This window comes from Bombus vancouverensis, chromosome 9, assembly GCF_051014615.1.
Source record: "Bombus vancouverensis nearcticus chromosome 9, iyBomVanc1_principal, whole genome shotgun sequence".
Lineage (NCBI taxonomy): Eukaryota > Metazoa > Arthropoda > Insecta > Hymenoptera > Apidae > Bombus > Bombus vancouverensis.
In genome coordinates, this window is record NC_134919.1 from 16097326 (window position 1) to 16121685 (window position 24360).

Here is a 24360-nt window from a genome sequence, read left to right on the forward strand (position 1 = left end):
ATGCAGAAGATCAACTTTACCGACGACCGTATCATTTGCGGTGCAGTCAAACAGTCAAAACTGCACTTAACATTTGTCACTCGCTGTCTGCAGGTCGGGTCAGGTTAGTCATACGTAACTTTTTCTTCTTTTTCATCACTCAAGAACTCAATGTGAACGTAGGAGCGGCGTATGTTTTAAACTTTTCTATCTGCATCTTCTGTTTCGTAATATAAAGTTATTCTTATATTCAGTTCCTTATCTGAAATGAGTTGCAAGTGATCATGTATATATAAAGGTATACATATATATATATATGTATATATATGCTTATATCAATACATATTCAAAGAAAATTAGCTAGTAAAACACTTATCGTGTATTGAAATAATTGATGATAAAAATAATTTTAAATGATTGATTTAGTAAACATTTGTTATTATGTCGAAATGTGATACGGTAATATGAAATATTTATATGTTAATTTTTCAATGTAATAGGTGCGTGAATTATAATTTTGTGATAGAGGTTATCTTCCACGTGGAAATATTGTTAATTGCTGCAATTTTTAAACGAATGTATTCTGCGATTTTAAATACAAAATGTCTCACGAAAAACCTTGTCGTGCATGCATGGATTTTAAATCGTGGGCAAAGAGTCAAAAGAAGGCTTTCGATTCCGAAAAGGTATAAACAAGGATTTTTTAAATAAAGCTATATACGATACATAAATTATCTTTTTTTAATAGTAATGTTAAAAACTAATACCGATTAGTTTCTAAAAAGTGAAAAATAGTATTACACTTTATGTTGTGAAATAAATTATTTATTCTCACATATATATTTTATTATGTCAGGAAACTGAGAAAATAGAGAAGAAAGATCCACCTGTAAATAAAGTTAAACGTGATGATTGTCCATTAGATAAAGATGAATTAGGTTCAAGAACATGGTCATTTTTACATACCATGGCAGCATATTACCCTGATAATCCAACTGATGAACAAAAGTTAGATATGTCAAAGTTCTTTCACACATTTTCCAAGTTTTATCCTTGTTATGTATGTGCAGAAGATTTACAAGAGCAATTAAAAAAAACTCCACCACAAACCAATTCACAGTCACAATTGAGTCAATGGCTTTGTATGATACATAACGAAGTAAATAAAAAACTTGGAAAACCTGAATTTGACTGTAAATTAGTTGACCAAAGGTGGAGAGATGGCTGGCTTGATGGTTCATGTGACTGATGATTATTAGTTATGATTGTAAATTTTGTAATGAAACCTATATGTGATATAAAAAGCACCATGTAAGTTTATTGTAAATACTTGTAGGAATGCTATAATAGTTAAAAATATTATCACATATAAATTAACCGTTTGAGTTCCAGGGATCTTTGGAAAAACAGGGTCGAAAAATCCCGAATGGTGCAATAGCGCTCGTCATATTTGTTAGTTTTATGAAATACATCTTTACTATTATAAATGCGTACTATTAGTTTATAAATATATCAAGTTTTTTTCAATAAATATTATTGAGAAGATAAGAATGAAATACAAAGTACGAGGCAAAATCTAAACAGCGCGATCACGCTGCTTGGGACTCAAATGGTTAATATTAATCTTTGTTAACCAATTGTTAAACATAATATCCTTTCTTAAATATGAACATTAAAAAAAAAAAAAAAAAGAGAGAAGTAGTAGAAGACTCAGCATACAATTACAAGTTATCAGGTGTTTTGAAGTACCCTTACTATTAATATTGCAAAGTAGATGGCGTTAAATGCGAAATAGTGAATGCAGAGCTTGTTGTTCTAACATGAGGTTCATAACTGTGATCTTGTCCTTCACCACCAACAGGCATGACTTGACATGTTCTAATATGAAATGGAAAACGTTTGTTAGCCATAGATGGTCTGGTGATGTATAAAAACATTATATGTCCCATAAAAATAGTCCATAACAAACATCCTTTAGCAACGCTTTCTCGTACCCACTCATCCACTAATAAAGTAATGCAGAGTACCTATAAAATTATAAATATCTTTTTACACATTATAAAAAGAATAAATAAATTTTTTACAAATATTTTGTTACATAATATTTTACATTATTGTAAATGCAATTAAATGCATAGTTTTTTATATACCGTTAATGGATGACATAAAAACCATGCTGATCCCAATGAAAATAATGAACCATAAAAATGAAGTTTTGTTGACATTTTTCTAACGGTTTTAAAACATCGAAGAGAAAATATAATCCATGCAATCAATTTCAGTATTATTAATCCATAGCCTGGTGGTGATTCATAAATATACAATACCAATCCAGGATCAAAGACATCGGATTGGTAAATATACAATGAAAATTGACAGAAAGAAATCAGACAAATAAAACATATAAGCCATCGAGTTTGCCTGGCTGTTAAAACGCTCTTAGTCACTGTAAAACCAAGAGCCAGTAATAACATAAGTACAGTGTACAAAATATCTGAACATGCTTCTAGAAGTTGACCTAATAAATAAGCATTTTCTGTTGGTATTCCTCTTAAACCAAGATTTATGTAACTATAAATCTCAAATAATATTCCTACTAATTGACAAAGTAGTGAGGCTATAAATATTTTGTAAGAAACATGTAGTAGTCTTCTTGCCCTTAGTTGTATGGCTATGTAAAAACTAAGTATTACAAGTATCATGTAAATACAAGCAATTGTTATCAGTTCTGGTAGTATATCTGAAATGAAAATAGATTTAATTAAATAGCATTGAGTAATTTTAAATTAATATAACGTTACTTGCAGAATTCGTCTGCTGAAAAATGTTCTTTCCAAAAATGACCATGCGGCGCATTTGTTAACGATATCCAATACGACACATTTAGTCCAGTTTTTGATGAACAATCTGCTAATGCGATAAACCACCATCTCGGACGAGATGATCGAAATCTTCGATGACTAGAACATCGTACTGTTTCTTCTTCTTCGACGCATCCTGATTGTTCAGATGTTAATGTCGATAATGGTACTATTTGACCAATTCCGTCCCAAAGTATAGCTTCTTTTTCTATGCATGTTTTATTCGAAGGGTAAACGCTTGGCCACTGATCAGGTGCATCATAATACAATAGTATTTTTAAATCTTGTTCTTTGCCTCCCAATTCGAATTCGTACCGAAACGTGCCTTGTTGCGTTAAGAAGCAAAATCTTGCTAAAAATGCCCAATTCTGAAAAAAATTACAGCGACATAAAGTGGAAAGAAATCAACAAATGTTTAGATTAATAATTATTAGGAAAATTATGAAATATAATATATATAATTACGAAATATAATTCTTGTGATACTAATGACACTTGATAATACTACGTAATATATAAAAACATTATGTACAATGTAACAATACAGTTTATATTTACTATCTCTATTTGATTGAAATTAAATGTGATAGTAATTAACATATATTCTTTTGAAATAGCATATTTTTATTAATTTACTTTTACGCGTTATTTTTCAAAATTTAATATTAATATTATTGTTTCAAAATACACTTAGAAATTCGAAAAAAATGCTTATTACTTCACGTGTTACAAGGTGTCCTTGAAGAATTTTGGCCTCTGAGTATGTCAATAAAAAATTAAATAACATAAAAAAGAATGACAATATGTTAAACATAGTTGATACACGGCCGTACAATTTTCCTGAACTGAAATGATATCTACATATCTGTAATATGTTACCTGCTACCTGCTACCTGCTGTTTTTCTCATGATCAATATTTCCCTGCTATTTAGAGCTATGTATGCATTTCAATTAGTGTATTGATTTATGTTATGATAATAAATATTTTACATATAAAGTAAAAAATATTCAATATGAAAAAACAATAACCAATGGTAAATATATAAATTTTATATTTTTTAATCGCAATTTAGAGCTTTAGAATCGTTTTATTGTTTAGTGTATATTTTTTATGACCTTGACTTTTCTTTACAATAATACGATAATAATATATAACAAAGTAATACGTATACATATATGTATTAAGTAATACGTATACATATATGTATTAAACAGGAAATATTAAAGATTTTATTTAAATTATATTGTTGGAATTAATGTTTTACGATAGAAAGTGTAATTAGAAACTTACGAGTCTATTTAAATTTAGTAAATGATATATATGAATATAAAAAATAATGTTATTTTATGATTAATAAATAATGTATAAATCAATTTCTTGGACATTTTTTTATTAAATATCAATATTTTATTTTAACATAAATTTGTAATTAAGAGAATATATATAACATGATGATAAAGAAATCTTTTTGTTAAAAATGCTAAATTAGTTTCATGCTTCAGTCATACGTGTCGTCTCGTACTGATCGAAACATAAACACGTATTTTGTGTTTTACAGTGCAATGATAATTCATATTAACTATAAGAAAATTCCTAGTATCTCTAAAAGTCATTTGTAATATTATTTGTTTTATACAATTTGTTTTATATTATGTGTTGTAGCAACATTCATAAATCTAAGTTAAAAATTACTATTAATTTCTGTTATTAATTTCAATAGAGGTTATACACAACGAAGCGATCATGAAAAGTAAAACAGGAGGTCTTAAGGGTTTTAAAAGTAAGTGCAGTATTCTTTGTTAAATACAATAATCAGCTTATTTATCTATCTGAATAAATTTTTATTCAATTATTCAACTTGTAGCATTATGGATTCGATTTGACGAAGAAACTACGGACAAGCACCAACTATTTTTTAAGGAGCATTCAATTAGAAATCAAGAATCTATACATCCTAAAGGAAGAACACTATTTCTATTAAATATTCCTCCTTATATTACACATAAAGCATTAATTAAAATATTCAGTGATTTGTGTGGAACTGTTTCTAAAGTTTATTTTGTAACTCCTAAAGGATTTAAAACTGCATATATAGTTTTTGAAAAAGAATCTGATTTAGAGAAAGCATTAGAAATTTCTGAAAACTATGTAATAACATTAAATAAAGAAAAAAAGATTTGTTTTACAGGAGTGGAAAGTAAGTTATCTAAGTTATGCATGGATTTATTGGATATCTCTCTGTGTAAAATACTTCTAATTCATTTTAATAAATTTAACAGAATGGTGCTTAAACTATAATCGTTCAGTATGTAATGAGAAGGAAATGAAAAAGAAAATTGAAACGTATATGCAGAACTATGATCAAAAAATTTCTGAGAAAATAGCAAAAGAAAAAGCTATGGAGGAAGAAGCAGAAAATGATGGTTGGGTAACAGTAACAGGACGAAAGAAGAGAGGACAGTTTGCACTTTCCAGGAAAGAATCTACTATTAATAAAGTGCAACGCAAAGAAGAACAAAAAAATAAGAAAAAGCAATTGCTTAACTTTTATACTTTCCAAATTCGGGAAAGTAAAAGACAGAGTAAGTTTTATGTCAGATTGGTCTTAATAAATATATGCAGAATTTTGATATTTGGGGTCTTATTAAATTTTTTTTATAGATTTAGCAGAGTTAAGGAAGAAGTTCGAATTAGACAAAAAGAGATTACAAGATCTAAAATCTAAGAGAACGTTTAAGCCATTTTGAGATTGTATGTATAACATAGATTAATCATATCAACGTGAAATATATATTTATTATATTGTAAAAAATTTTTTTTTTACATTTATAAGTATGGTTTTGTATTTATATAATTGTATTTAAATTTATATACAATTCCGCAAAATAAAAATAACTACAATAGAAAGACAATAATGTAATTAAGCAGCTTTAGATGCATATGTCTGTAAAGTCCATTCAATTAAGAAGTGTTGATATGATAAAGGCTGTAACAAAGCCAGTAACTCTTCTGTAAAAAAAACACAAATTAATCTTTAATTAAGGACTAATTTTATACGTTAAATGATTATGATATGTACGTTTGTTTCCATAAATACAATTTGCAGACATAGCTGCACTAACAGCTTGTGCAAGGCGTTCCATAGCTAACTCACGCGAAATAGAATTAATATTTGTTTGAGATTGTAAACTAGTTGTTAAAGTTCGAGTGGTAGCAGCAAAATGCTGTGCGGATATAGCATGTTTATTATTTCCGCTATTTTTTAATCGTAATACCGAGTCCATAAGTAGTTGTTGAATTTTAGAATACAATTTCTTCTGCTCCTCAGAATATTCTGTATTTTCTGTACCAACTGAACGTACAGGTGATAAAATACACCACCTAAAACAGAGAGTTATACAATTATGAATACTTTGTACTTAATTTTATGCAAAATTTTTCTTTTGAGTTACCTGAATAAACCTGCTATTGGAGTTATTGGTGTCATTGGAATGCCACCGGTTGGTAAAGCAGGATTATCCATCAAAGGAGTCAATAAGAGACTTGGATTTTCATCTATCCATTCTCCTACCAACCTGAGCAGTTCTGCAGGTGGATATTTGTCCTCATAGACTTCACCTATTGCCGTTAGTAAGTTGGCAGTGAAATGTGGTGCAAGAACAGGAAGCTGCTTCAATTTATCAATAGATTTTGGAGTAAGGACAAAATAGTCATTAAGTACGTGCCTTGCCAATCCTACGCTCTGTGGTGAAGTAGAGCCTAATTGCTGCATCCAAATTCCAGTCGCATTTAAGACTGCTTTATTTTGAGTGGCAATGGCTAAAGATACTAAATTGCCTAAGATTTTGTATCTAGGACTATCTGCAGGGAAAAGGGATAAAAATACTGCGTTGCGTACAGCGGCACTTCCTCCAGGACTTTGAAAAAAATCGCTCAGAACTTCTATTAATTGCAGCTCTTGTATCGCTGTCGTCAGGTTGCGCTTTTTCCGTTTCTCTATTTCTCCGAATACAAATTCCGATATTAAATCTAGTTGTAGATCCATTTGTTTTCCAGGTCTGCTGCATAGTATTTCTTTAAAAATAGTAATAAAATTAAAAAATGTTAAAAAATATAAGGTTATCTGCTAACCTAACCTATTTCAACCAATGTCTTACCGATTCTGCATAATGCTTCTCTAGAGCAGTAAGGAAAATCTAATTTTCGCAAATTTTGTTTTATATCATTGCCTGCCATTAATGCATACGTGCCACTATAATACCCAAATACATTTAAAATAAACTATTCAGTCTTTGCGTGACATTTAATAAGCGCTTTACCAAAACATTGAATATATTTTCTAAAGCTATAATTCCGGATTTTTATGAAAGCGATATGGTTTTGATAGCTAACGAAGACTGTATATTGATTGGTACGGTTATATTTTTTTGAATTTCTGCCACTAAATATCCAATGAATACGTAGTTAAGTCTGCTGGTATAAACGCGCGAGAAAGAAAAATATTTCTGCAACTTATTTCATGTACATATGCCTGTATCCCTTATTTAATTGCGTTAAATTATGAATTAAAATTTTACTGTACGTACTTTTTATGCATTCAATTGTAAACAATATAATTTTTATTCGTAATCAATATGCAGGATATACAATGCGATACCGAATTTTTAAAACCGAACAACACAATATATTATTTAAATTATTTAATATTGTACATTAAAGCTTAATATTTTTATGTTTTAAAACATACATGATATAAAAAATAGTAATTTTTTATTACACGGAAGATATAGGAAAATTATGGTACATATAAAAAAGATTCAATTTATTTACAAAAAGTGTAAAAATATTTGTGACATATTTTACATAAATTTTCTACTCGTTTCTTTTAAATTTGTATAAATGATTTATTGAAATTCTATTTTATATTTGTAATATGTACATATGTTAATAGAGATATATTTTTTTTAGGATTTTAATAAAATTTATCTTTTGTTTCACATGTATCGCAATGAAATCGGGTATCCAATGCGTAGCGCCACCTTTGAGTAGGTTGCGAACTACACTGTTAGTCAAAACAATCGCCGAATTCAGGATCTATTTTTAGGCGGCACTCACTAAGCTACGGTACTTTACTAATTTTCGTGTGCATCGAAAAAAGGGACAGACGCTTGCAGTGTTTCGTGCAATTGTCTTTCGATTTTGGAAAGGTTCAACGACCTCACGGTAATTGTGACAAGAGACTGACCGGCCATGTTTATACCGTGGTGAATTTTGAGCTAGCGGCCCATAATCTACAAAGTAATTTTCCACGTGTACTTGTTCGATACTCGTGTCGTCTACCGTACGTCCAGCACGGTGTCTAAGGCCTTTTCGAGATGGAGTCTAGCGAAAGGGGTGAGTAAATCCGCAATAGAAATAAAATCACGACAATATTGAGCCTCTGACACAAATCGCGACCTGGGGGCAATGGCAGTGTCAGGGTCGAAACGGAACTAGTTCAGTGACCGCATTCGCGGCATTTGACCGCGATATTACCGGAGAATTTCTTTTCGAATCTATCCCTTATTCATCTCGAACTCTCTATGAATACGGCGTTTCTCTTTAGAATAGCCTTCCTGTGAAAATTCCTCTCGAGACCGAATCTATGTCACGCATCTCACTTTTGATCTTGACTGTACTCTCTCTTGGTTCAATTCTTACGCGTATCTCTTTTATACATATTTATGAACATAGAAATGACATATAAGAAAGAAGCATTTTATATTTCAATGTAATTTATTTTTCTTTTAATCGTCTGTGTCATAAACGAGCGATTTGTTCGAATAGGTGTAGCTTGTATTTCGTGTTTCTTTGACGTTTTACGAGATAGTAAAGAAAGCTGATCGGTCAGACGGCTACGTTTTGTATTACGCAATAACATAACGGCGTGTCTCTAACCTAGATAATCTCTCGCGTATAGTGAATTGAAGCCAGGGTACCGCTTGACAGAGACACGTGAGAATTATTATCGCTTGACCGAGTCCGGCATCTGTTGCAATGTGGCGACACCTGCCGACCGTTCGTGCACGTCCTACCTCAAGCTAGTGCGAATTAACCCTCCCTGTGTTTGTTGCCGTTCAACCCTTTCGTTCTATGAAAGGCAGAGACGAAAGGAGCGATGTAGTAAAATAAATAAAAGTGAATTCTTTTAGAAATTATTTTATCATTTAATGAAAATCTATGTTGGGTTAATAACGTTGAAGAATGTTATTGTGCCAAATAAATGAATATAGTTGAATTAAAAACTAATTGGAGGTTAAGTTTCAAGTAGCGCAAAGAAGCGAATATTCGAGTAATAATATTCAATTGTTTTTTATTTTTTTATTAGCAATCTATCGAGGCAATAATGTTAAACAGAATTAAGATGTTAGGAAAAGCTATGTTCTATTTTATATACAATGTTTATTGACAAAGGATAAGGTTAGAAGACGTTTAATAGCGCATAAGTATATTTAAATTGTGCAACTAATTATCTTGCATCATTTTGCAAAGATTTAATATACAATTTATCTTTTTCATCGAACTTTTTACAATGATGTATCAGTGTTTCTTTTCCTATAGAACCATTTTTTGTATAGGTATACAATTTATAAAACATAGTACGTAGTTTGAATTTTCTAGGAATACGCTGTTTCGCGAAATTTCCAGAACCTTTCTGTCGCTACTAGAGGGCAGGCGTGCGCCATTGTTTTCCCTTTTATTTTTAATCCATTCTCTTTTCATCCTTTTTTCATTCTTCTACCGAGATCCTTCTCCTCTTTCTCTGCCAGACTCTTCCTTGTTATATAAGTCCAAGGACGAACTATGCGATTGTACTGTCTCTGTCCATTTTTGCATCTCTCTCCCTTCTTGTCGGTTTTTTGTGCTCTCTCTCTCTCTCTCTCTCTCTCTACCTACTAGTAACGCCACCTTTTTCTTTCTTTTTCTAACCTGTTTTCTGTTGTCCTTCTTTCTCTTTTCATCTTTATTCTTCCGGTGTGTTGCATTGTCGTTCTTTCTCCCTCCCTCCCAATATACATACTTCTCTATTCATTGCTTCACTGTTGCTTTATTATATTGGCCTGTGCATGTTGTGCATCCCTCTCTTTCTTTCTCTCATTGTGCTTCGATTTGCATTATGATTGGATGCTGTTCTTTGTTAAAACCGGTGTACTATTAACACGCGTCCTCGGTTGAATAATTTATGAAAAACGTGCTACCCGCTTTTGAAAGAAATATCATGCTTTTAGTTGTCGGATCTCTTCTGTCTAATTTTTCAATGCTCATTTCAAGGTCAACCACATAGTTCTCGTAAACAGAGTACTATTCGAAATGAACTCGAATGGATTTAGACTATACATCCTAACCTTGAATTGTTTCAAGGTCATGACTGAGCAGAAGTTACGTAATCAAGGACTAACTGCAGAGATACTCAATCGAGTCTAAAACTTTGAACTCAATTATTTCTTCCCTTCCTCGTGCAACATTATATCGCATTTTTACTCAAATTTCATTTTATACGAATTCTTATATAGCATGTGGTTAAGCTAGCTGAATTATATTTCTATTGGAATTTTTATGTATTTTTATGTATTAAGTCGGCTTTTCAAAAGAATCAAATCGGAAAGGGGTTAGCGTGTTTCGCTATTCGTGTACAAGTTTATTTTCGCACGTGCCGTGCGCAAACGGGATCGTTTATGGCCACGTCCAATCTGTACTGTTCTAGGCTTGCGAAAAATTTGAAAAAGTTGCAGGACATTTAACAAAGTCTCTACTACGCTGTACGATCAGTTGTTAGATCAAATACGTAAAGCTTTTCTATGTAAAATGTTAAAAAATTTGCTTCGAGAAAATTCACGAGCAAAGTTTAATAATTCATCAGAAATGGGAAAGTTTTAACGATTTAGAAATAAACGATCCTAGGTTAGTTACGTAGAGTTCGATTGAAAATATATAACATAATCTCGAAGAAAGAAAGTTTCTTTTCTAGCAGAATTAAACGGATAAAGATAAGCACCTTCAAAGTTTTCATTCCGTGAACAAATTTTAAAATATATTAAAAGATTTTTTAAATTTAGAATATTTCTCTTAATTATTCCGCTAATAATTAATACATCATGAATTATTAACTAGGCGAAGCAGAAATAATGCCAATTGCATAAGTAACTATATCGACGATAAATAGGATGCAAATGCGTGACGATCGTCGCGTTTCATTAGACTATCGTTCGCGACAATTGAATGGTATTGATTTGTAGTGTTGAACGCGAACTAGAAGGATGGATAATCGACGGCCTTGCGCGAGATTATACTCGTCCACCGGGTATCGTACGATTTCGCGTCCTCGGGGATGGAATTGCACGAACTGCCTCGTCAAAGGGAATTACATGCATGACGAATTTCAAATCGATATTTTTTGCAATAATTTTATCTCCTACCTTAAAAATTACGATCTTCTTTTAATTAATTTTCAAGAGTAAACTTTCCAGGAATACGAAAATAAGTTAGAATTAGTTTGTTTATCCGCGAGTGGCCTTGTTGGGTGTAGATATATTTTCCCTATCATTCGACTAACTCTTATATTTGAACCTCGTTGAATGAGTCAATTAGCAAGCTGCTTTAACATCTGCCACAAACAATCGTTTTCCTTTGCTCCTACTGCCAGTTCGTATACTGTATACTTATACGTATATCGGGTGTTTTTCAAAAATTCGCTTTTAAGTCTGATCGATCGAGCAAAGACCGATCGGTAGATGATCGCTTATTCGTTCACAAGTATTTGAACGTTTGATGCAATTCGATGAAAATGTTAATATCTTTGTTATCGTTTCAAAGTCACGATTAAACGTTTCTTCGTTACGAATACTTTATCTTTTGTCATAGCTGAAATCGAGTACTGTTTAAATCGAGTCAGGGAATATGCCCGCGTCGCTAAAGTTCCACGTAGTTGGCACTTGCTAAAAGTCTATATAAACTTTTAGAATGTGGCTAGAAATACGTAAGCATGTATTACCGATGTCTTCGTAGGATCAATTTTCATCCACCTCCGATTACTTGTGTTACTTCTTTAAGTACTTACTACTTTAGTACTTACTGCTACTGCACGCATGTTTATTTTATTGCCGACAACGTTGCAATTTACCAAATGCATCTCGAAAGAGGAGGTTCCAAAAACTCGCGTCGAATTCAACTCGTCCGTCGCCGAGCATCGATGTCGAGCCAAACATATAGTAGCGTAAAGTTCGCCATGGTTTTGAAACACGATCTCCAAGTTGTTTCGAGTAGCTTAAACGAAAGCGTGAGTTTCGGCAGTTTATGGCGTAACTGGTGGCCGTTGCATTTAATTCCAAACGAACATTGGCCAACGCAAGGATCCGTTCTACGTTTTTATGTTAATTAACGAGATAGAATTTCATCGTGTGGGCGTAGGACATTCACGTTCGCCCGTTTAGATAGCTCGGTCGATCTCTCGCTTGTCGTATCGGGTCAGGACATCCTGCAGTTGCAACCCGTCCCCCGAAACGTGCAATTTCAGGGATTATTTTCACGAACGAACTCGTACAATCCACCAAATATCGTATATCGCAGGCAAACGGTAATTTCCGGTACCGTTTATGCGGGAAACGCGAAACGAAATTGGCTACTGCGACGATATCCTGCGACGAAAAACCTGGTTTGGGTTTGTGGTTCGTTCGATCTATCGTAATCGCACGAAACTGCCGTGTTTCTCGAAGTTTTCCTTTTAAAAGAATCGGCCGCTTGCGCTAATTACTTACGTTAAATATACAGGGTGGTTGGTAACCGGTGGTACAAGCGGAAAGGGGGTGATTCTACGCGAAAAGAGGAGTCGAAAATATAGAGTAAAAAAATTTTTTTTTCTTTTTTTAAATTTTTCCATCGAGACAACGATCTACAGTGAGATCCGTTATAACGAGACGCGATAAAGAAGACAGTAAATGTATTCTTTTTGGATTAATGAGGTTCCATTCACACGAAATACGTGGGTACTCACGTACCTCTACGCCTATGGTGTAATATACCATGTAATATGTATATGTAATATATATATATATGGTGTAATATACCATGTTATATATATATGTAATATATATATATATGGTGTAATGTATAATTTGCACAAAGATCACCGTCGTGCAAAAATTTGTCGTCGCTGAATGTCCAACGAGCAATTAATCATTTTTCAAGCTTTTTACCTTAAACCGATCTCGTAAAAAAATTATCTTTCCTAGCTGCATCGTTCTCGTAGCAAGTCAACGGTATTTTCCCCGAAAATCTAAATGCACGATTGCCTCGAATTTGGCCGAACAAGTCATCTTCCATTTTTACTCCAAGCGCATAGCCAACGCCCGATCGTTAACAACGGCTAAAAAGCCTCAAGATTTTTGACCCGACCTGTTTGCTCTTCGATATAGTCGATAAGATTGTCCCGCGAGGAACTCGCATATGTAAATAGCGATACGTAGCTCGCGATCGAAGAAGAAAGGAAAAAGAAGGAAAAAAAGGAGCGCGAAGGGAAAGATATATAAAAAAAAAAAACAAGTTACTCGTCGTATCTGGCTGTTTAACAAATTTCTCGAGATCGAAACGCGGATTCAACGGGAGAAAATAATCGTCCTCCGGATAGATTGTGTCATCGTCCAAGTCTCCATTGCTCGTTTCTCCTGGATTACCCGCTTTGCGCGTTTTCGATAAATATGCACGAGTTTGTCTGTCTGTCGCGGTTCGTTCGCGGCAAATATAAATAGACGACTACGAAGAGTTTATTGATCGCAATGCATCCAAGGTTTTGCAACGGCGGAGCGCGATTATGTAAGCAGCACGTGCAATTATTGCGTTGCGTCGCGGTTCAGACGTTTGCCCTACGGCCAAGTGCCTGTTTCCGATAGGGTGACGTCGCTTCGTCGCGGAACGCTACTCTTCTTTCTGAAATTTTTCCATCCGTTTTTTCAAGTTACGAAAGAGAGAGACGGAGAGAGGAAAAGAGTTAAATTGTTCGTGGAAATTTTTAGACCGTTTATGATTCGTTATCGCGCAATTTTTATGGGATTCTTACGTTGGGATTTTGCGGACGATCTTGTCTTTATGTTGCAAGATTTCGTAAATTTTTTTTAAGAAGAGGGATAATTTTGTTATTTTTTTGTGGAATTTTTATCGAATCTTTCGTGCGAGATTTTTGAGGATTCGAAGGTTTCGAAGGTTCGTCGGTTTCGATAGGAAAGAACTTGGTCGATCTTTTCAACGAAAGGAACAACGCGGTTGCTTCTCGCTGTGTGGAATTTTCATGAAATTTCTATGCTACATAGCTATATTACGTACGTTTCTATATTACATAAGATTTTACATTGTACGAATCCTGCATAGGCGTAAAAATGATTTATTGCCATATAGTAGATAGTAGACGTATAGCAGATAACGCAAATCCGAGATTAGAAATGAATGTGTCAAGGTGTCCGAATTAATTGATAACGGTCGGCTTAGTATTTTCTGTCGATACGAAATTAATCCGAGAGGATGGAAAATGAAGAAAAAGGGTGAATTATAACGAGGTAAGGTAACGAGGTGGTTTATTGCCATTTTTGGTCGAAGGTTAAATCTCATCGACAAGGCTGTCATCTTTTTAGGCTTTTTATCTTCTTATTTAAGATATCAACCTTCGATGCACGTTTTTATAATTAGGACAAGTGGGCTCCTCGCTCGAGTAAAGCAGTTTTACTTGGGAACACTGGGCGTAATTGGAGATCGAACGATAAAGCTGATAAAAGACACTGGTTAAACAGACTATTTCCTCCGATATTGTCAGCCTGATTTTCAAAAAGGCTGATTTCAAAACGATACATCTATCCCTTTCTAATGGGATCAAACAAGAAGGGATGAAAAAGAGTCAAACAAAAGACAGAGTCGTAGGACACAGTATCTTTTTAAAATGGAGTTTAACGTTGCGTCGAATTCAAAGTTATCAATTATACGAGGTATAAGAGAATATATATAATTTACTACGCGAAAAAAGAAGTCGAAAATATAGAATACAAATTTTTTGTTCGAGGCTTTGTTTTCGAGAAAATCGACTTTGAATTTTCGCTCGGTACGCCTGCACTTTATCGCGTCTCGTTATAACGGATCTCACTGTAGATCGTTGTCTCGATGGAAAAATTAAAAAAAATTTTTATTCTATATTTTCGACTTCTTTTTTCGCGTAGAATCACCCCCTTTCCGTTTGTACCACCACCCTGTATATATATATAAATTTATCGAGTAATTTGCTTTGGTTTCCTTGATATAGCCGTTAGTTCTCTTCCAAATTATCTTCCAGAAGGATTTTTAATCCGTACAGTTCGTGTCGTTAAGATCAGACGATCCCATCGTTACAGTAACAAGCTGCATTTTCCGCGTCGCAGTGTAATTTTATTATTACGATAATTATTATAATTGATTTCTTCCTGAATAATTGAAATCGCATGCTACAGAAGAAACATGTCCCTTAATTGGCAAAACATTCATATTATCAATGTAAATACGTAATATATAATATAGTTCTTTAGCACATAATAAGAAATTAATTTACGTGAGTATATTAATCGTATATTGCATTACTCTTATTCGTTATTTATTTACGATTGTTCTAATACATCTACCAAGTGACTTTCAGCGTTCATAAGAAAATTGCCTACGATTACGGTTGACTATAGTCGCAGGCAATTCTCGCGATCCTTTTTTACTTTTTACGCTTTCCAGAATTCAAGGTTACTTTCGGAATCAATTTTCAGCAGTTAGATCCGATATTTCGACAAAAAGAGAGGATAATGTTCAAGGTGAATTAAAGGGCGCGGAAAGAAACACGGCCTTCCGACTGTCCTCGCGTACAGCTTTTCAGATTTCAATGAAATTATCTTTTTACTTGCACGTTACGTCATCGTTGTAATTTTTATCGGGTTGCACGGCCGGCTGGTATCGCTTTTGCGATCGTCGTTTCTTGTTCGTGTCTCGAGCGAGAACATGACCCGTCCGATCGTTAAAAGTCACCGGAACTAACGATCATCATCGCGACGTTTCTCGAGAGGATTCGTTTGAAAAACGCGAAAGATGTAAATACGATTCGTAATATAAATCAATGCGCGAATACATTTGCCACGGAGCAATTTAAACATTGGAATCGGTAAACCAGATTTTTTAACGACTATCCGAGAGAAAGATATGAATTGAAACGTAGACTGTCGACGGAACGAGGTTGCTTGTATAATTTATACTTAACGAATTTCTTTTTGGTAAATTGTATATTCTACTTTTGAAATGTCGCTTTTGTTAATGTTTCGCGGTTAAAAACGTACGGTTAAAACGTGTTTGCTTTTCCGCGCGATTGCTTTCACCGAATTTCTTTGTCGTGATTACGTCGATTCCCGTGCATGACCAGCGCAACGTCTTGATACGTGCGTCATATCGAAAAGAAAAAAAAAAAAAGAAAAAGAAAAAAGCAAAGCAACGAGATACTGCAAAGTATGTTCAAAGTACGATAAAGGCACGGTGTGTTACGCTTCGTTTCGATGATAAGGCGTTGCTTCGCGACGTAATTGTTTTCAGCGGAAATTTTTTATCCCAACGTTTCTCTCTCTCTCTCTCTCTCTCTGTTCTCCACTTTTTTTTTCTTTTTCATTTTTCTCCATCGAAATTGCTCGATGACAGAGCAACCGCGAGGTTTACTTGCCGATGAGAATAATCGAATTAGCGGGAATTTTTGTCTTCGTTAAAATTGCCGCGTTCCTCGGATTACCTTTTTATCTAATCTCGTCTTTTTATCGCAACGATTTTCCTCGCTCTCGAGTGGACACGTAAGGATTCGATTCGAACAAATAAGAGGAAGAAGACAAAGTACTTTACAGACAGCGATACGATGATTTCGCGTGGAACGCCAATTTGCGAGTGCCATCGTTAAAGCGTTAATTCAAGCAGAATCAACGACCAAATGACGATTTCCTTCGCTTCGTCGAGGAAAAGATCGTTTATTTACGTTTCAGTCGGAACGTGTTATTCGACGCGATCGAAAGTGGCGGTCGTATTCGCGATAAAACGAGAGGGAACGGCTGTCCACAGCGGTGCCAGGCTTTACGTAACACGGCTAGACCAGGGTCGTCGTCGTTGTTAGTCGCGGTGCTGAAGCTCGGTGCACGCCGTGAGGAAAACACGTGGAGTGTGACTGACTCGTTCAAGTTTCCTTCCTTTTCTATCGCGATCGCTATTTATATTTCCGCAAGGCTGCGAGCACGCGTTCAGGTGCGCGTTCGTCGATCGCGTGAATTGCAAAAAGATTCGTCGCTTTGATTTAGACTCGGGTTAACGGTGTATATACGTTTTACAGCGAATACGTCAGGAGAATGAAACGTATATACGGTATGATCCGCTGCTACCCAACAGACACCAGGTCATACGATACTAAAGATTAAAACAAAATATTTCCTTCTTTCAACGAAATACGATACAACTCCGTCTATTCGAACTTTTCGGAGGATCAACAGTTCGCGTCATTGGGTCGCTCGGAAAGTTCGTCCCGATTTATTTACATTTCGACTCCATGTATTAGGTGGTCCGAAAAGTTTCTTTCGTTCCATAAGGAAATGATGGATGCACAATATTTTTCGTTTTATATTATTTTATCGAATTACGTACGATCCATTTTGTTCTATCAAAATAAGGATCGCAACGTTCGACGGATTAGTTTGTATAAAGGAAGCGTCCTGTTTTGCGACCAAGTTTTCAGGACAGAAAAAAAAGCTCCGCTCCCCAGCGGCTTAAACCCAAAAATTGTATCATACAACGAAAAATGTAAAGCGCCGACACATAATACAGCATGGCTACGTCGTACCGCCGCGTATCGGTACCTTTGCCTAACATACCATTACAAAAATTCACCGTTTATTGTGAATATGTACTTAAAACTGTATTCTTGGACTCAATAAACCTTAAATCTCCATTAGTTTGTATAAAGATGCATCGTTGCAAAAGACGGGTGTCTAAAAGAAAGACACCTTTCCGACAACCTAATACATTTATCCAATTATATAGGTGTTATTTTTTATTCCAGTTTCTGCATCCTTCACGCAACTCGAATATCCCATCCTTCCAGTACCTTTCAGCAGTACCTTTCGGGGAGAAACTTTTCAACGTGATTTTTTATGTCGACCAAATTCCTTCAAAATTGCAACGAACTTTCCCACCGATCCCGTACAGTGTGAATCTCAATGCGAAACTCCAACCTTCCTTTTCCCCTATCGTATTGTCCTGCATTCTTCGACCACGAGGATCAAGAATCGTTGTAAAGGGATTTACCGGAGGACAGATAAGCGGGGAATCGCGAATTGTTGGCGGTGGTCGGTCGCGTCAGGCCATCGATCGCGTCTGCTCCAGGGTGGCGGGACGGTCCGGCGCCGGGGTTGGCGTCGCTATGGTGGGGAAAGTGCACTCGGTGTGCACGAGCAGACCCTATATGCAATTGGCTGGAAAGCGCATCGCTGGAGGGGATGCTGTCGTGTAAAAGAGAGACCGGGCGAAAGGGAGAACGAGAGGTGTGCGAGAAAAGAGAGGGGTCACGGAAGGGGAAGGCAAGTGCACACACAAAGTAGACATATAGGTCAATGTCGGGACACTCCCGTGCACTGTTTAGCACGACTCACCTACTGACCTACTTGCCTCCTCCTTTTGCGTACTCTGACCAGCTCCTCTCCTAGGTTCCCGGTCTCTCGCGGTTCCAGACGTCGAGACACAGGTGTTATACAGGGTGTGGTCGACATTTTTCTACAAACCTATAGACGAACGATCGATTACGCGTACGTACGTCGAGTTAGCATTGGAATTTTAAACAAGAAAAAATAGGAATACGTAAAACAATCGGGAAATAATACTCTTACGCTATTGAGATTATTAATACGATCGGAAAGCTAGTAACGAGACGTTTCACACGATCGCGTGTAAAAAGATTTTTTCAAAGAATAGCGTGACGATCGGATCAAGATCGAAGGATCGTTGGGAGAAAAACTGACGCGATTACCTGGAACTCGTTAGTCGAAGAAATCGACGAAGGTAAACGCGGTTACTCTCGCCAACACGACATCGTCGGCTTTCCGACACACTTCGTAACGAGCTGTATAACGACCAATTAAAAATCATGAATGTTTACGAAGCGACGTGATTAAAGCATCTGATTCACCTGCGACGAATAGCCAGGAGAATTATCTTGCTTACGAATTTTAATTTCTTTTTTTTTTTCTTTTAATTTCTCTTTTCGTATTTAGAAAGTCGAGCAGTTCCTTAGCCGCGATTTGTCAAAAATTAACATTGCTCATTTCCCTGCAACCGTTGCAAACAGTTTTGACAAAACTAACGTTCGCTGTGTATTTTACGTCGTAATATTACACGAATACAAAATTCTATCCGATTAATCGTTTATCTGATAATCTGGGTCAATTATCACGAGGCCAGCGGTATTACAGGATAACGAATTTCACTCTAATTACTACAGGTTGTCGTGGTATGTTTAATCCACGCGTGTTCGCTGTACATAATTTATTTTTTAAAAGAGATGGCTGTTGAAAAAATACGCGCTGAAGAAGAGGTAGCGGGAAATATCTCCGTTACACGTGTCGGGTACGCGCATCCTTCGTAATCCTGACTCATTTGGTTGACCTATATCCGCGTTCAACGGTGAGCGCCGCTTTTATTGTCCTCGTCTTTCCAGACTCACGTATCGTTCTTCTATTTATGCGTTTTCCTCGACAGCCCGCGAAACGATAACGCGTTCTATCGGTCTGTTCTTTTCTTTTCGAAATATCAGCTGCAAGACGAGTAATCGGAAGATGTTCAATCGTAACGCGTAATCTAAATCGAAATGAGACTACGCTCCAGTCGGAAACCTCTGCCAGCCAACCTTGCCGTGTATATATCTCGTAATACGTTATAGACAGATAGTTTTACTATTAAGTTTAGTTTCCATTTCGACGAAAGGATTTCAACCGCCATTTCCCACCGTTCTATTCTCTTTTCGCGAACACGTTGCACGTGTTTCCACGGGAAATCCGCACTTGACCCAATTTCAGCTCGTTCGATAGCCGATGGTCCCGCGAAGTTTCCACGGCAGGCGCTCGGGGGAGGAAAGGTTGGACGCACGAATCGTGTTTCAGCGTGAAATTGCAACGGGAACCTTGACATTCCCGTGAGATCGGCAAATGGAAACTCGTCACGTAAAGCGCACTTCCACGGGGACTGTGTATCGGGAAACCACCGACGAAGCTCTCTCCAGGAGCATCCGTAAAGTTTCTCGTTGCTGAACGGACGCGGTTTCGGTTGGTTGCCACGAGTTGCTCCGAATGTAACAAGTTGGAGGAACCGTTACGAAGATTTCGTTGTTCGTCGGGAACGATTACCGGCCATTGTTCGAGAGAATAATTTCTTTGATCGATCGAGTCTTTCGTCGTTTATATACTTAAAAAAAAAAAAAAAAAAAAAATAAAAAAATAAAAAAACGCGCTGATGTCTTCCAAAACGGACGACTAATGAATCGATAAAAATTATTAGCACATTGTCCTTCGGTAGCGAAGTAGTAGAGAATGGTCTCATCAATCGTTAATTTATATTCGTATAATTTTGTAATCGATAATATACGACGAGACTGTGCTGGAATGGATAATATATTTATGTAAAAGAATATTTATGTATTTTATATTAAGTCGCCACTAACAAATTATCTCATTTTTTGTTGCAGGTGAGTTACGACGTTCTTGTTCGAATAGAATAGCGATGCTTCGTTACGTAAGTAAGTTATTAACGAAATATGAACGAAATATGCGAATTTAGGTCAAACGAAACAGGACGATAACGTGCATTAATCGGTAATTTAATAATACCTGTTCACTTTCTGCGTCCACTGTCTTATGTTTCTTGTATGATATGTCATAGAATTTGTCTAAGAAACCACAGCCTTAGAATTAATAATCCACAAGTTTTTACATATTAAACTCGTCGTTTTTTTTTTAAACTTTCTTAACTGTCTACGCCATAGAAGAGTACGTCACCACGCACTCGATAAAGAACGACGAAACAAAGGTATTCTAACGCGAATAGATCAACACTGTCCGGTGAATGGGCTCGAAAGGCGTCGTTCTATTTTTTTATACTCTCTCGTCACACTTGCTCCACGTAAGAACAAACAATAATTCACTTTCCGTTAAGCACTTTCCTCGGTTGATTGGCTTACGAGAGAGTGCTACCTTAATGCGGTTATCCTTAACTTGGTCAAGGTTTATCTCACGGTCCGAAGGGAGTGTACAAGCTGATATAAAATACAAAAATAAAAGAAGAAACGGAAGACGAAGGAGAAACGATCAAGCTCCTTTAACTGTTTCTTGCAACGAGCACCGTTAATGCCGTGTCGTTCTTTCACGATACGATCCAAGTATCGATCCAACGAGTGCATCGTTAAAGAAGATTAATTCGTAAAATTTACGACATCGTATACGTATAAACGATACTTGTCACGAACAACAATAAACTGGGTATTTCTAACGGAATACTATTAACGTACTATTCTCTTTTCCCCACGCAACCACTTTTTCCGATTCCGATTCAGATTCTGTCATATAGCTCGGAATCTTTAACGAACCGAATCGTATTTCTTAAACGTTTCTTGGATGTTGACGCTGTGCTAGATTCGATGCCGTCTTTTCGTCTCTGTTGTTCAAATTTTGTGCATTCGTATCGTTCGCGGTGACTTGTTAGCGGCTGATTTTCGCAGATGATGGCGGTATGATTGGTCTGTTTTGCCGATGATGTAGTCCTGGATGATTTCAGCGTGGCCGATTTGTAATCGGGACAATAAGGGGATTTATCTTTCTTGTCCATGGATTTTCCATGTATTGGCACGTAGAAGATTCGAGTTATGTTATGGACGCAGGTTCTTTTATCGTCTGTTTTCCTTTTTCTTCTTCTTGCGTGATCGATGAGATCCTAGCGAAGAATTTGAATCGGAGATTCGGCAGACGATGATGTAGTTTCGGCGACTTCGTTTTTCTTGTATCTTTTGATAATCGCGCGTTTTTGAGTTGATTTTGATGGTGCTTTAATCGCACTTATGAAGCTCGAGTATACGACTAGATTATAGGTGTCGTCTGTATAGCGTAGTTCAGTATGCAGGTTTCACGGTGTCCAAGAGTGCGTTTTCTCAGCTGAGATAATTGACATGGATGTGTCTTGATCGTCTGATCCTCGGGCGTGATAGCGATTTCTGAGTTTCTTTTCGACGCATCTGTGTGGATCTTTTTGTACCTTGGGTATTTCTTGTCCAGTTGCAAGAACTTTGTTCCATGTTGCTGCTTGCTCGTTAATTTTTTGCCTCGGTTGTCCAAGTCCGCGTTTGATCGAAGAATCTTCATCGTCCATTTTCCGCGCCTGCTTAGAGCGAGGTGTTATTATTTTATTCGATTTTTACGAAGGTGTCCATTGCTTAAGAATATCACGTTTAAATAAAATTATTACCGATGTCCTCGCACCAGGATACCACGTTATCCGACAATCTTCGCATAGATATTTAATCGTTGTAAAATATGCGGCGCCAAAGGAAGTCGACTCGCAAGATTTATAACGCAACGTCTATCCCACGTCTGTCTCAAAACAGGTGTAGATCTGTCTACTTCAAACGGAATACAAACATGACAGCGAAAAGCAACAGCGATGCAAGAAGAAGCGCAGAGAGCATCCGTCACACAGGCAACACGCTAAATCGGCCATAACTCGACAGGAATTGACTCGAGAACGCTTTTATTGACGTTTCCTCGTTCGCTTTGATAAGCGTCCTGACATACCAAACGCTCTTTTCTGTTTCACACGTCGTGTCCCGTAGCTTCTCTTCCGGTGTCTCGAGAATCGACCGGCGTGTTGTCCTTCTTCTTCCGCGAATTTACAACCTTTGGATCGCTCTCAAACGTATTGGGTGAACGAACTATTTATACTATCGTCTATGAACGGACAGTTCGTCTCTGACGGCAGAGAAAATAGGAGAATTTTAGGATCGTTGTTGATTCGTCCGTCGCAATGCGGTGGTCACGTAAGTTGTCCTTGACTGTTCTCTCTCCGTCTTTCTGGCAACTTGCTTCGGTGAATCCCTTCCACCCATACCTGATTGGTCATCCTTCCTCTCGTTCCCCGTCAACGAGCATTATTTATAGCGGGATGTAAGTGCATATGCAATCGCCACGGTGTGACCGATCCAGTGCACCCAAGACCAAACGTGTCGACCGATTTGATGGATCGCTTTGGATGCATCACGCTTTTGGACCGGCTGCTGAAGTTCATAGGCGTCCAAGCGACTGGCTGAGTTCCGAGAATTCTTCGTATAGAACGAAGAAAGTGGTAACGTGGATCATTATCGGAAATTTGTTGAGAATGGTTTAAGACGTGGAATTTTAAACGTGGACGGTTACTTACGAGAATCTTTTTATTTCAAGAAACGTAATACACGATACGAATTTACGACGTAGTTTCTTACATTTGAATATTCTATGGAATTAGGAACGTATATGTGAATCGTAATTCACTGCAGTTTATGTAGTATAATTGGAGGTTCATCGTGACGTAAGATATATCGACTACATAAATATCACTTGTAACGAATCTAATTTACTTTCAAAAATTGCCAGTATAAAATATGCAAAATAATTTCTTAAGACTCGTGACGCTCACCTAGTTAATTATTCGAATCTCATTGATTTTCGATAGGAGTTTTAATTTCGCTATTCCAATTGTTAATTTCAGAATAGGAGAAATCACGCGAAGCTTCCAAAGCGAAATTCTAACTCCATTACTCTTTTGTCTTGGTATCTTAACTGCGGTATCCTATCTTCAAACGGTTCGATCGTATAACACGTAGCATGGTTTATACTTTTCTGTACTTTAGATTCTCTATTCGTATTCGCGTTACAAACTTTCTTGAACATCGAACGAGGAATCACAAGGCGATTTCTATCGATTACCTATCCTATTTACATTGACGCACTTTCTTAATTGATTTTCTTCCACATTTCTTATTAGCTATCCATTGAAAGTCAGATTACTCGAACGAGCTAAAATATCTATATTGCTGCACTTGCACGGTACTCTTTGGCGACACACAGCGAATTTACAATGGCCAATTACCTCGACTGTTAACCGGTCCCGATCGTGACGTATTCGAGGCGTGTTCGAGCGTCAAACTTTTCGAACGTTCTCTCGGCATCCCCTCGGTGATTTTTTCGGGGGACGTGTGTCCACTCCTGAACGGGCATGTGTTTTTTTTTCTCCTAAGAAAACGACATCCAACGGCGTTAGCTCGTCGCTTATTAGGTTTCAAGGAACGATTAACCCTGAAAAATTGCGAGCTTTCATGGGTGAACAATGCCCGGGCTGATTGGTACTCGCTTTAGAATTAGAACCCGAATTTTGCATTGTGCAACCGGACCAACAGC

At 36.4% G+C, this 24360-nt stretch overlaps 5 protein-coding genes across 7 annotated transcripts in view; 3 read left to right on the top strand and 2 right to left on the bottom strand.

The window, feature by feature from the left end:
• Positions 1–5757, top strand: LOC117158873 (ribosomal RNA-processing protein 7 homolog A). 3 transcript variants are annotated; one of them, XM_076621238.1, is made up of 5 exons: positions 1–103; positions 4563–4622; positions 4707–5039; positions 5122–5424; positions 5504–5757. In XM_076621238.1, the coding sequence occupies exons 1-5, from the start codon at positions 1–3 to the stop codon at positions 5587–5589; spliced, it is 885 nt and encodes a 294-aa protein (XP_076477353.1). In that variant the 3' UTR covers positions 5590–5757. The 3 variants fall into 3 exon arrangements, with proteins under 3 accessions (XP_076477353.1, XP_076477355.1, XP_076477354.1); XM_076621240.1 differs by lacking the exon at positions 1–103 and adding an exon at positions 1159–1290; XM_076621239.1 differs by lacking the exon at positions 1–103 and adding an exon at positions 4297–4457.
• On the top strand, positions 139–1338 carry Alr (Evr1_Alr domain-containing protein Alr). Its single transcript, XM_033338247.2, has 3 exons — positions 139–277; positions 480–665; positions 836–1338. Exons 2-3 carry the CDS (start codon positions 582–584, stop codon positions 1226–1228), a joined length of 477 nt encoding a protein of 158 aa, XP_033194138.1. The 5' UTR covers positions 139–277; positions 480–581; the 3' UTR covers positions 1229–1338.
• On the bottom strand, positions 703–3966 carry LOC117158871 (transmembrane protein 145). Its single transcript, XM_033338242.2, has 5 exons — positions 3559–3966; positions 2785–3208; positions 2130–2719; positions 1735–2006; positions 703–1265 (listed from the first exon to the last, which is right to left on the bottom strand). The coding sequence occupies exons 1-4, from the start codon at positions 3652–3654 to the stop codon at positions 1737–1739; spliced, it is 1380 nt and encodes a 459-aa protein (XP_033194133.2). The 5' UTR covers positions 3655–3966; the 3' UTR covers positions 703–1265; positions 1735–1736.
• On the bottom strand, positions 5619–7327 carry LOC117158872 (integrator complex subunit 15). The gene is made up of 4 exons (XM_033338243.2): positions 7000–7327; positions 6295–6916; positions 5922–6223; positions 5619–5851 (listed from the first exon to the last, which is right to left on the bottom strand). Exons 1-4 carry the CDS (start codon positions 7076–7078, stop codon positions 5763–5765), a joined length of 1092 nt encoding a protein of 363 aa, XP_033194134.1. The 5' UTR covers positions 7079–7327; the 3' UTR covers positions 5619–5762.
• Positions 7328–7923: 596 nt separating this feature from the next.
• The window catches only part of usp (retinoid X receptor ultraspiracle), a 61182-nt gene continuing 44745 nt past the window's right edge, over positions 7924–24360 (top strand). The window contains exon 1 of the mRNA XM_076621839.1: positions 7924–8236. Within this exon, the coding sequence (XP_076477954.1) occupies positions 8218–8236 (19 nt within the window). The 5' untranslated portion in view covers positions 7924–8217. The remainder of the gene's footprint in view (positions 8237–24360) is intronic.

Excerpts from the sequence above, each read along its gene's own strand:
- LOC117158873 (XM_076621238.1), top strand. The coding sequence starts at position 1 with ATGCAGAAGATCAACTTTACCGACGACCGTATCATTTGCGGTGCAGTC. Across the intron at positions 104-4,562 it reads CTGTCTGCAGGTCGGGTCAG|AGGTTATACACAACGAAGCG; the intron begins GTTAGTCATACG and ends TAATTTCAATAG. Across the intron at positions 4,623-4,706 it reads AGGTCTTAAGGGTTTTAAAA|CATTATGGATTCGATTTGAC; the intron begins GTAAGTGCAGTA and ends TTCAACTTGTAG.
- Alr (XM_033338247.2), top strand. The coding sequence starts at position 582 with ATGTCTCACGAAAAACCTTGTCGTGCATGCATGGATTTTAAATCGTGG. Across the intron at positions 666-835 it reads AGGCTTTCGATTCCGAAAAG|GAAACTGAGAAAATAGAGAA; the intron begins GTATAAACAAGG and ends TTATTATGTCAG.
- LOC117158871 (XM_033338242.2), bottom strand. The coding sequence starts at position 3,654 with ATGTTTAACATATTGTCATTCTTTTTTATGTTATTTAATTTTTTATTG. Across the intron at positions 2,720-2,784 it reads TTTTTCAGCAGACGAATTCT|ATATACTACCAGAACTGATA; the intron begins GCAAGTAACGTT and ends TTTTCATTTCAG. Across the intron at positions 2,007-2,129 it reads TTTTATGTCATCCATTAACG|GTACTCTGCATTACTTTATT; the intron begins GTATATAAAAAA and ends ATAATTTTATAG.
- LOC117158872 (XM_033338243.2), bottom strand. The coding sequence starts at position 7,078 with ATGGCAGGCAATGATATAAAACAAAATTTGCGAAAATTAGATTTTCCT. Across the intron at positions 6,917-6,999 it reads AGAAGCATTATGCAGAATCG|AAATACTATGCAGCAGACCT; the intron begins GTAAGACATTGG and ends CTATTTTTAAAG. Across the intron at positions 5,852-5,921 it reads TTGTATTTATGGAAACAAAC|AAGAGTTACTGGCTTTGTTA; the intron begins GTACATATCATA and ends TTTTTTTTACAG.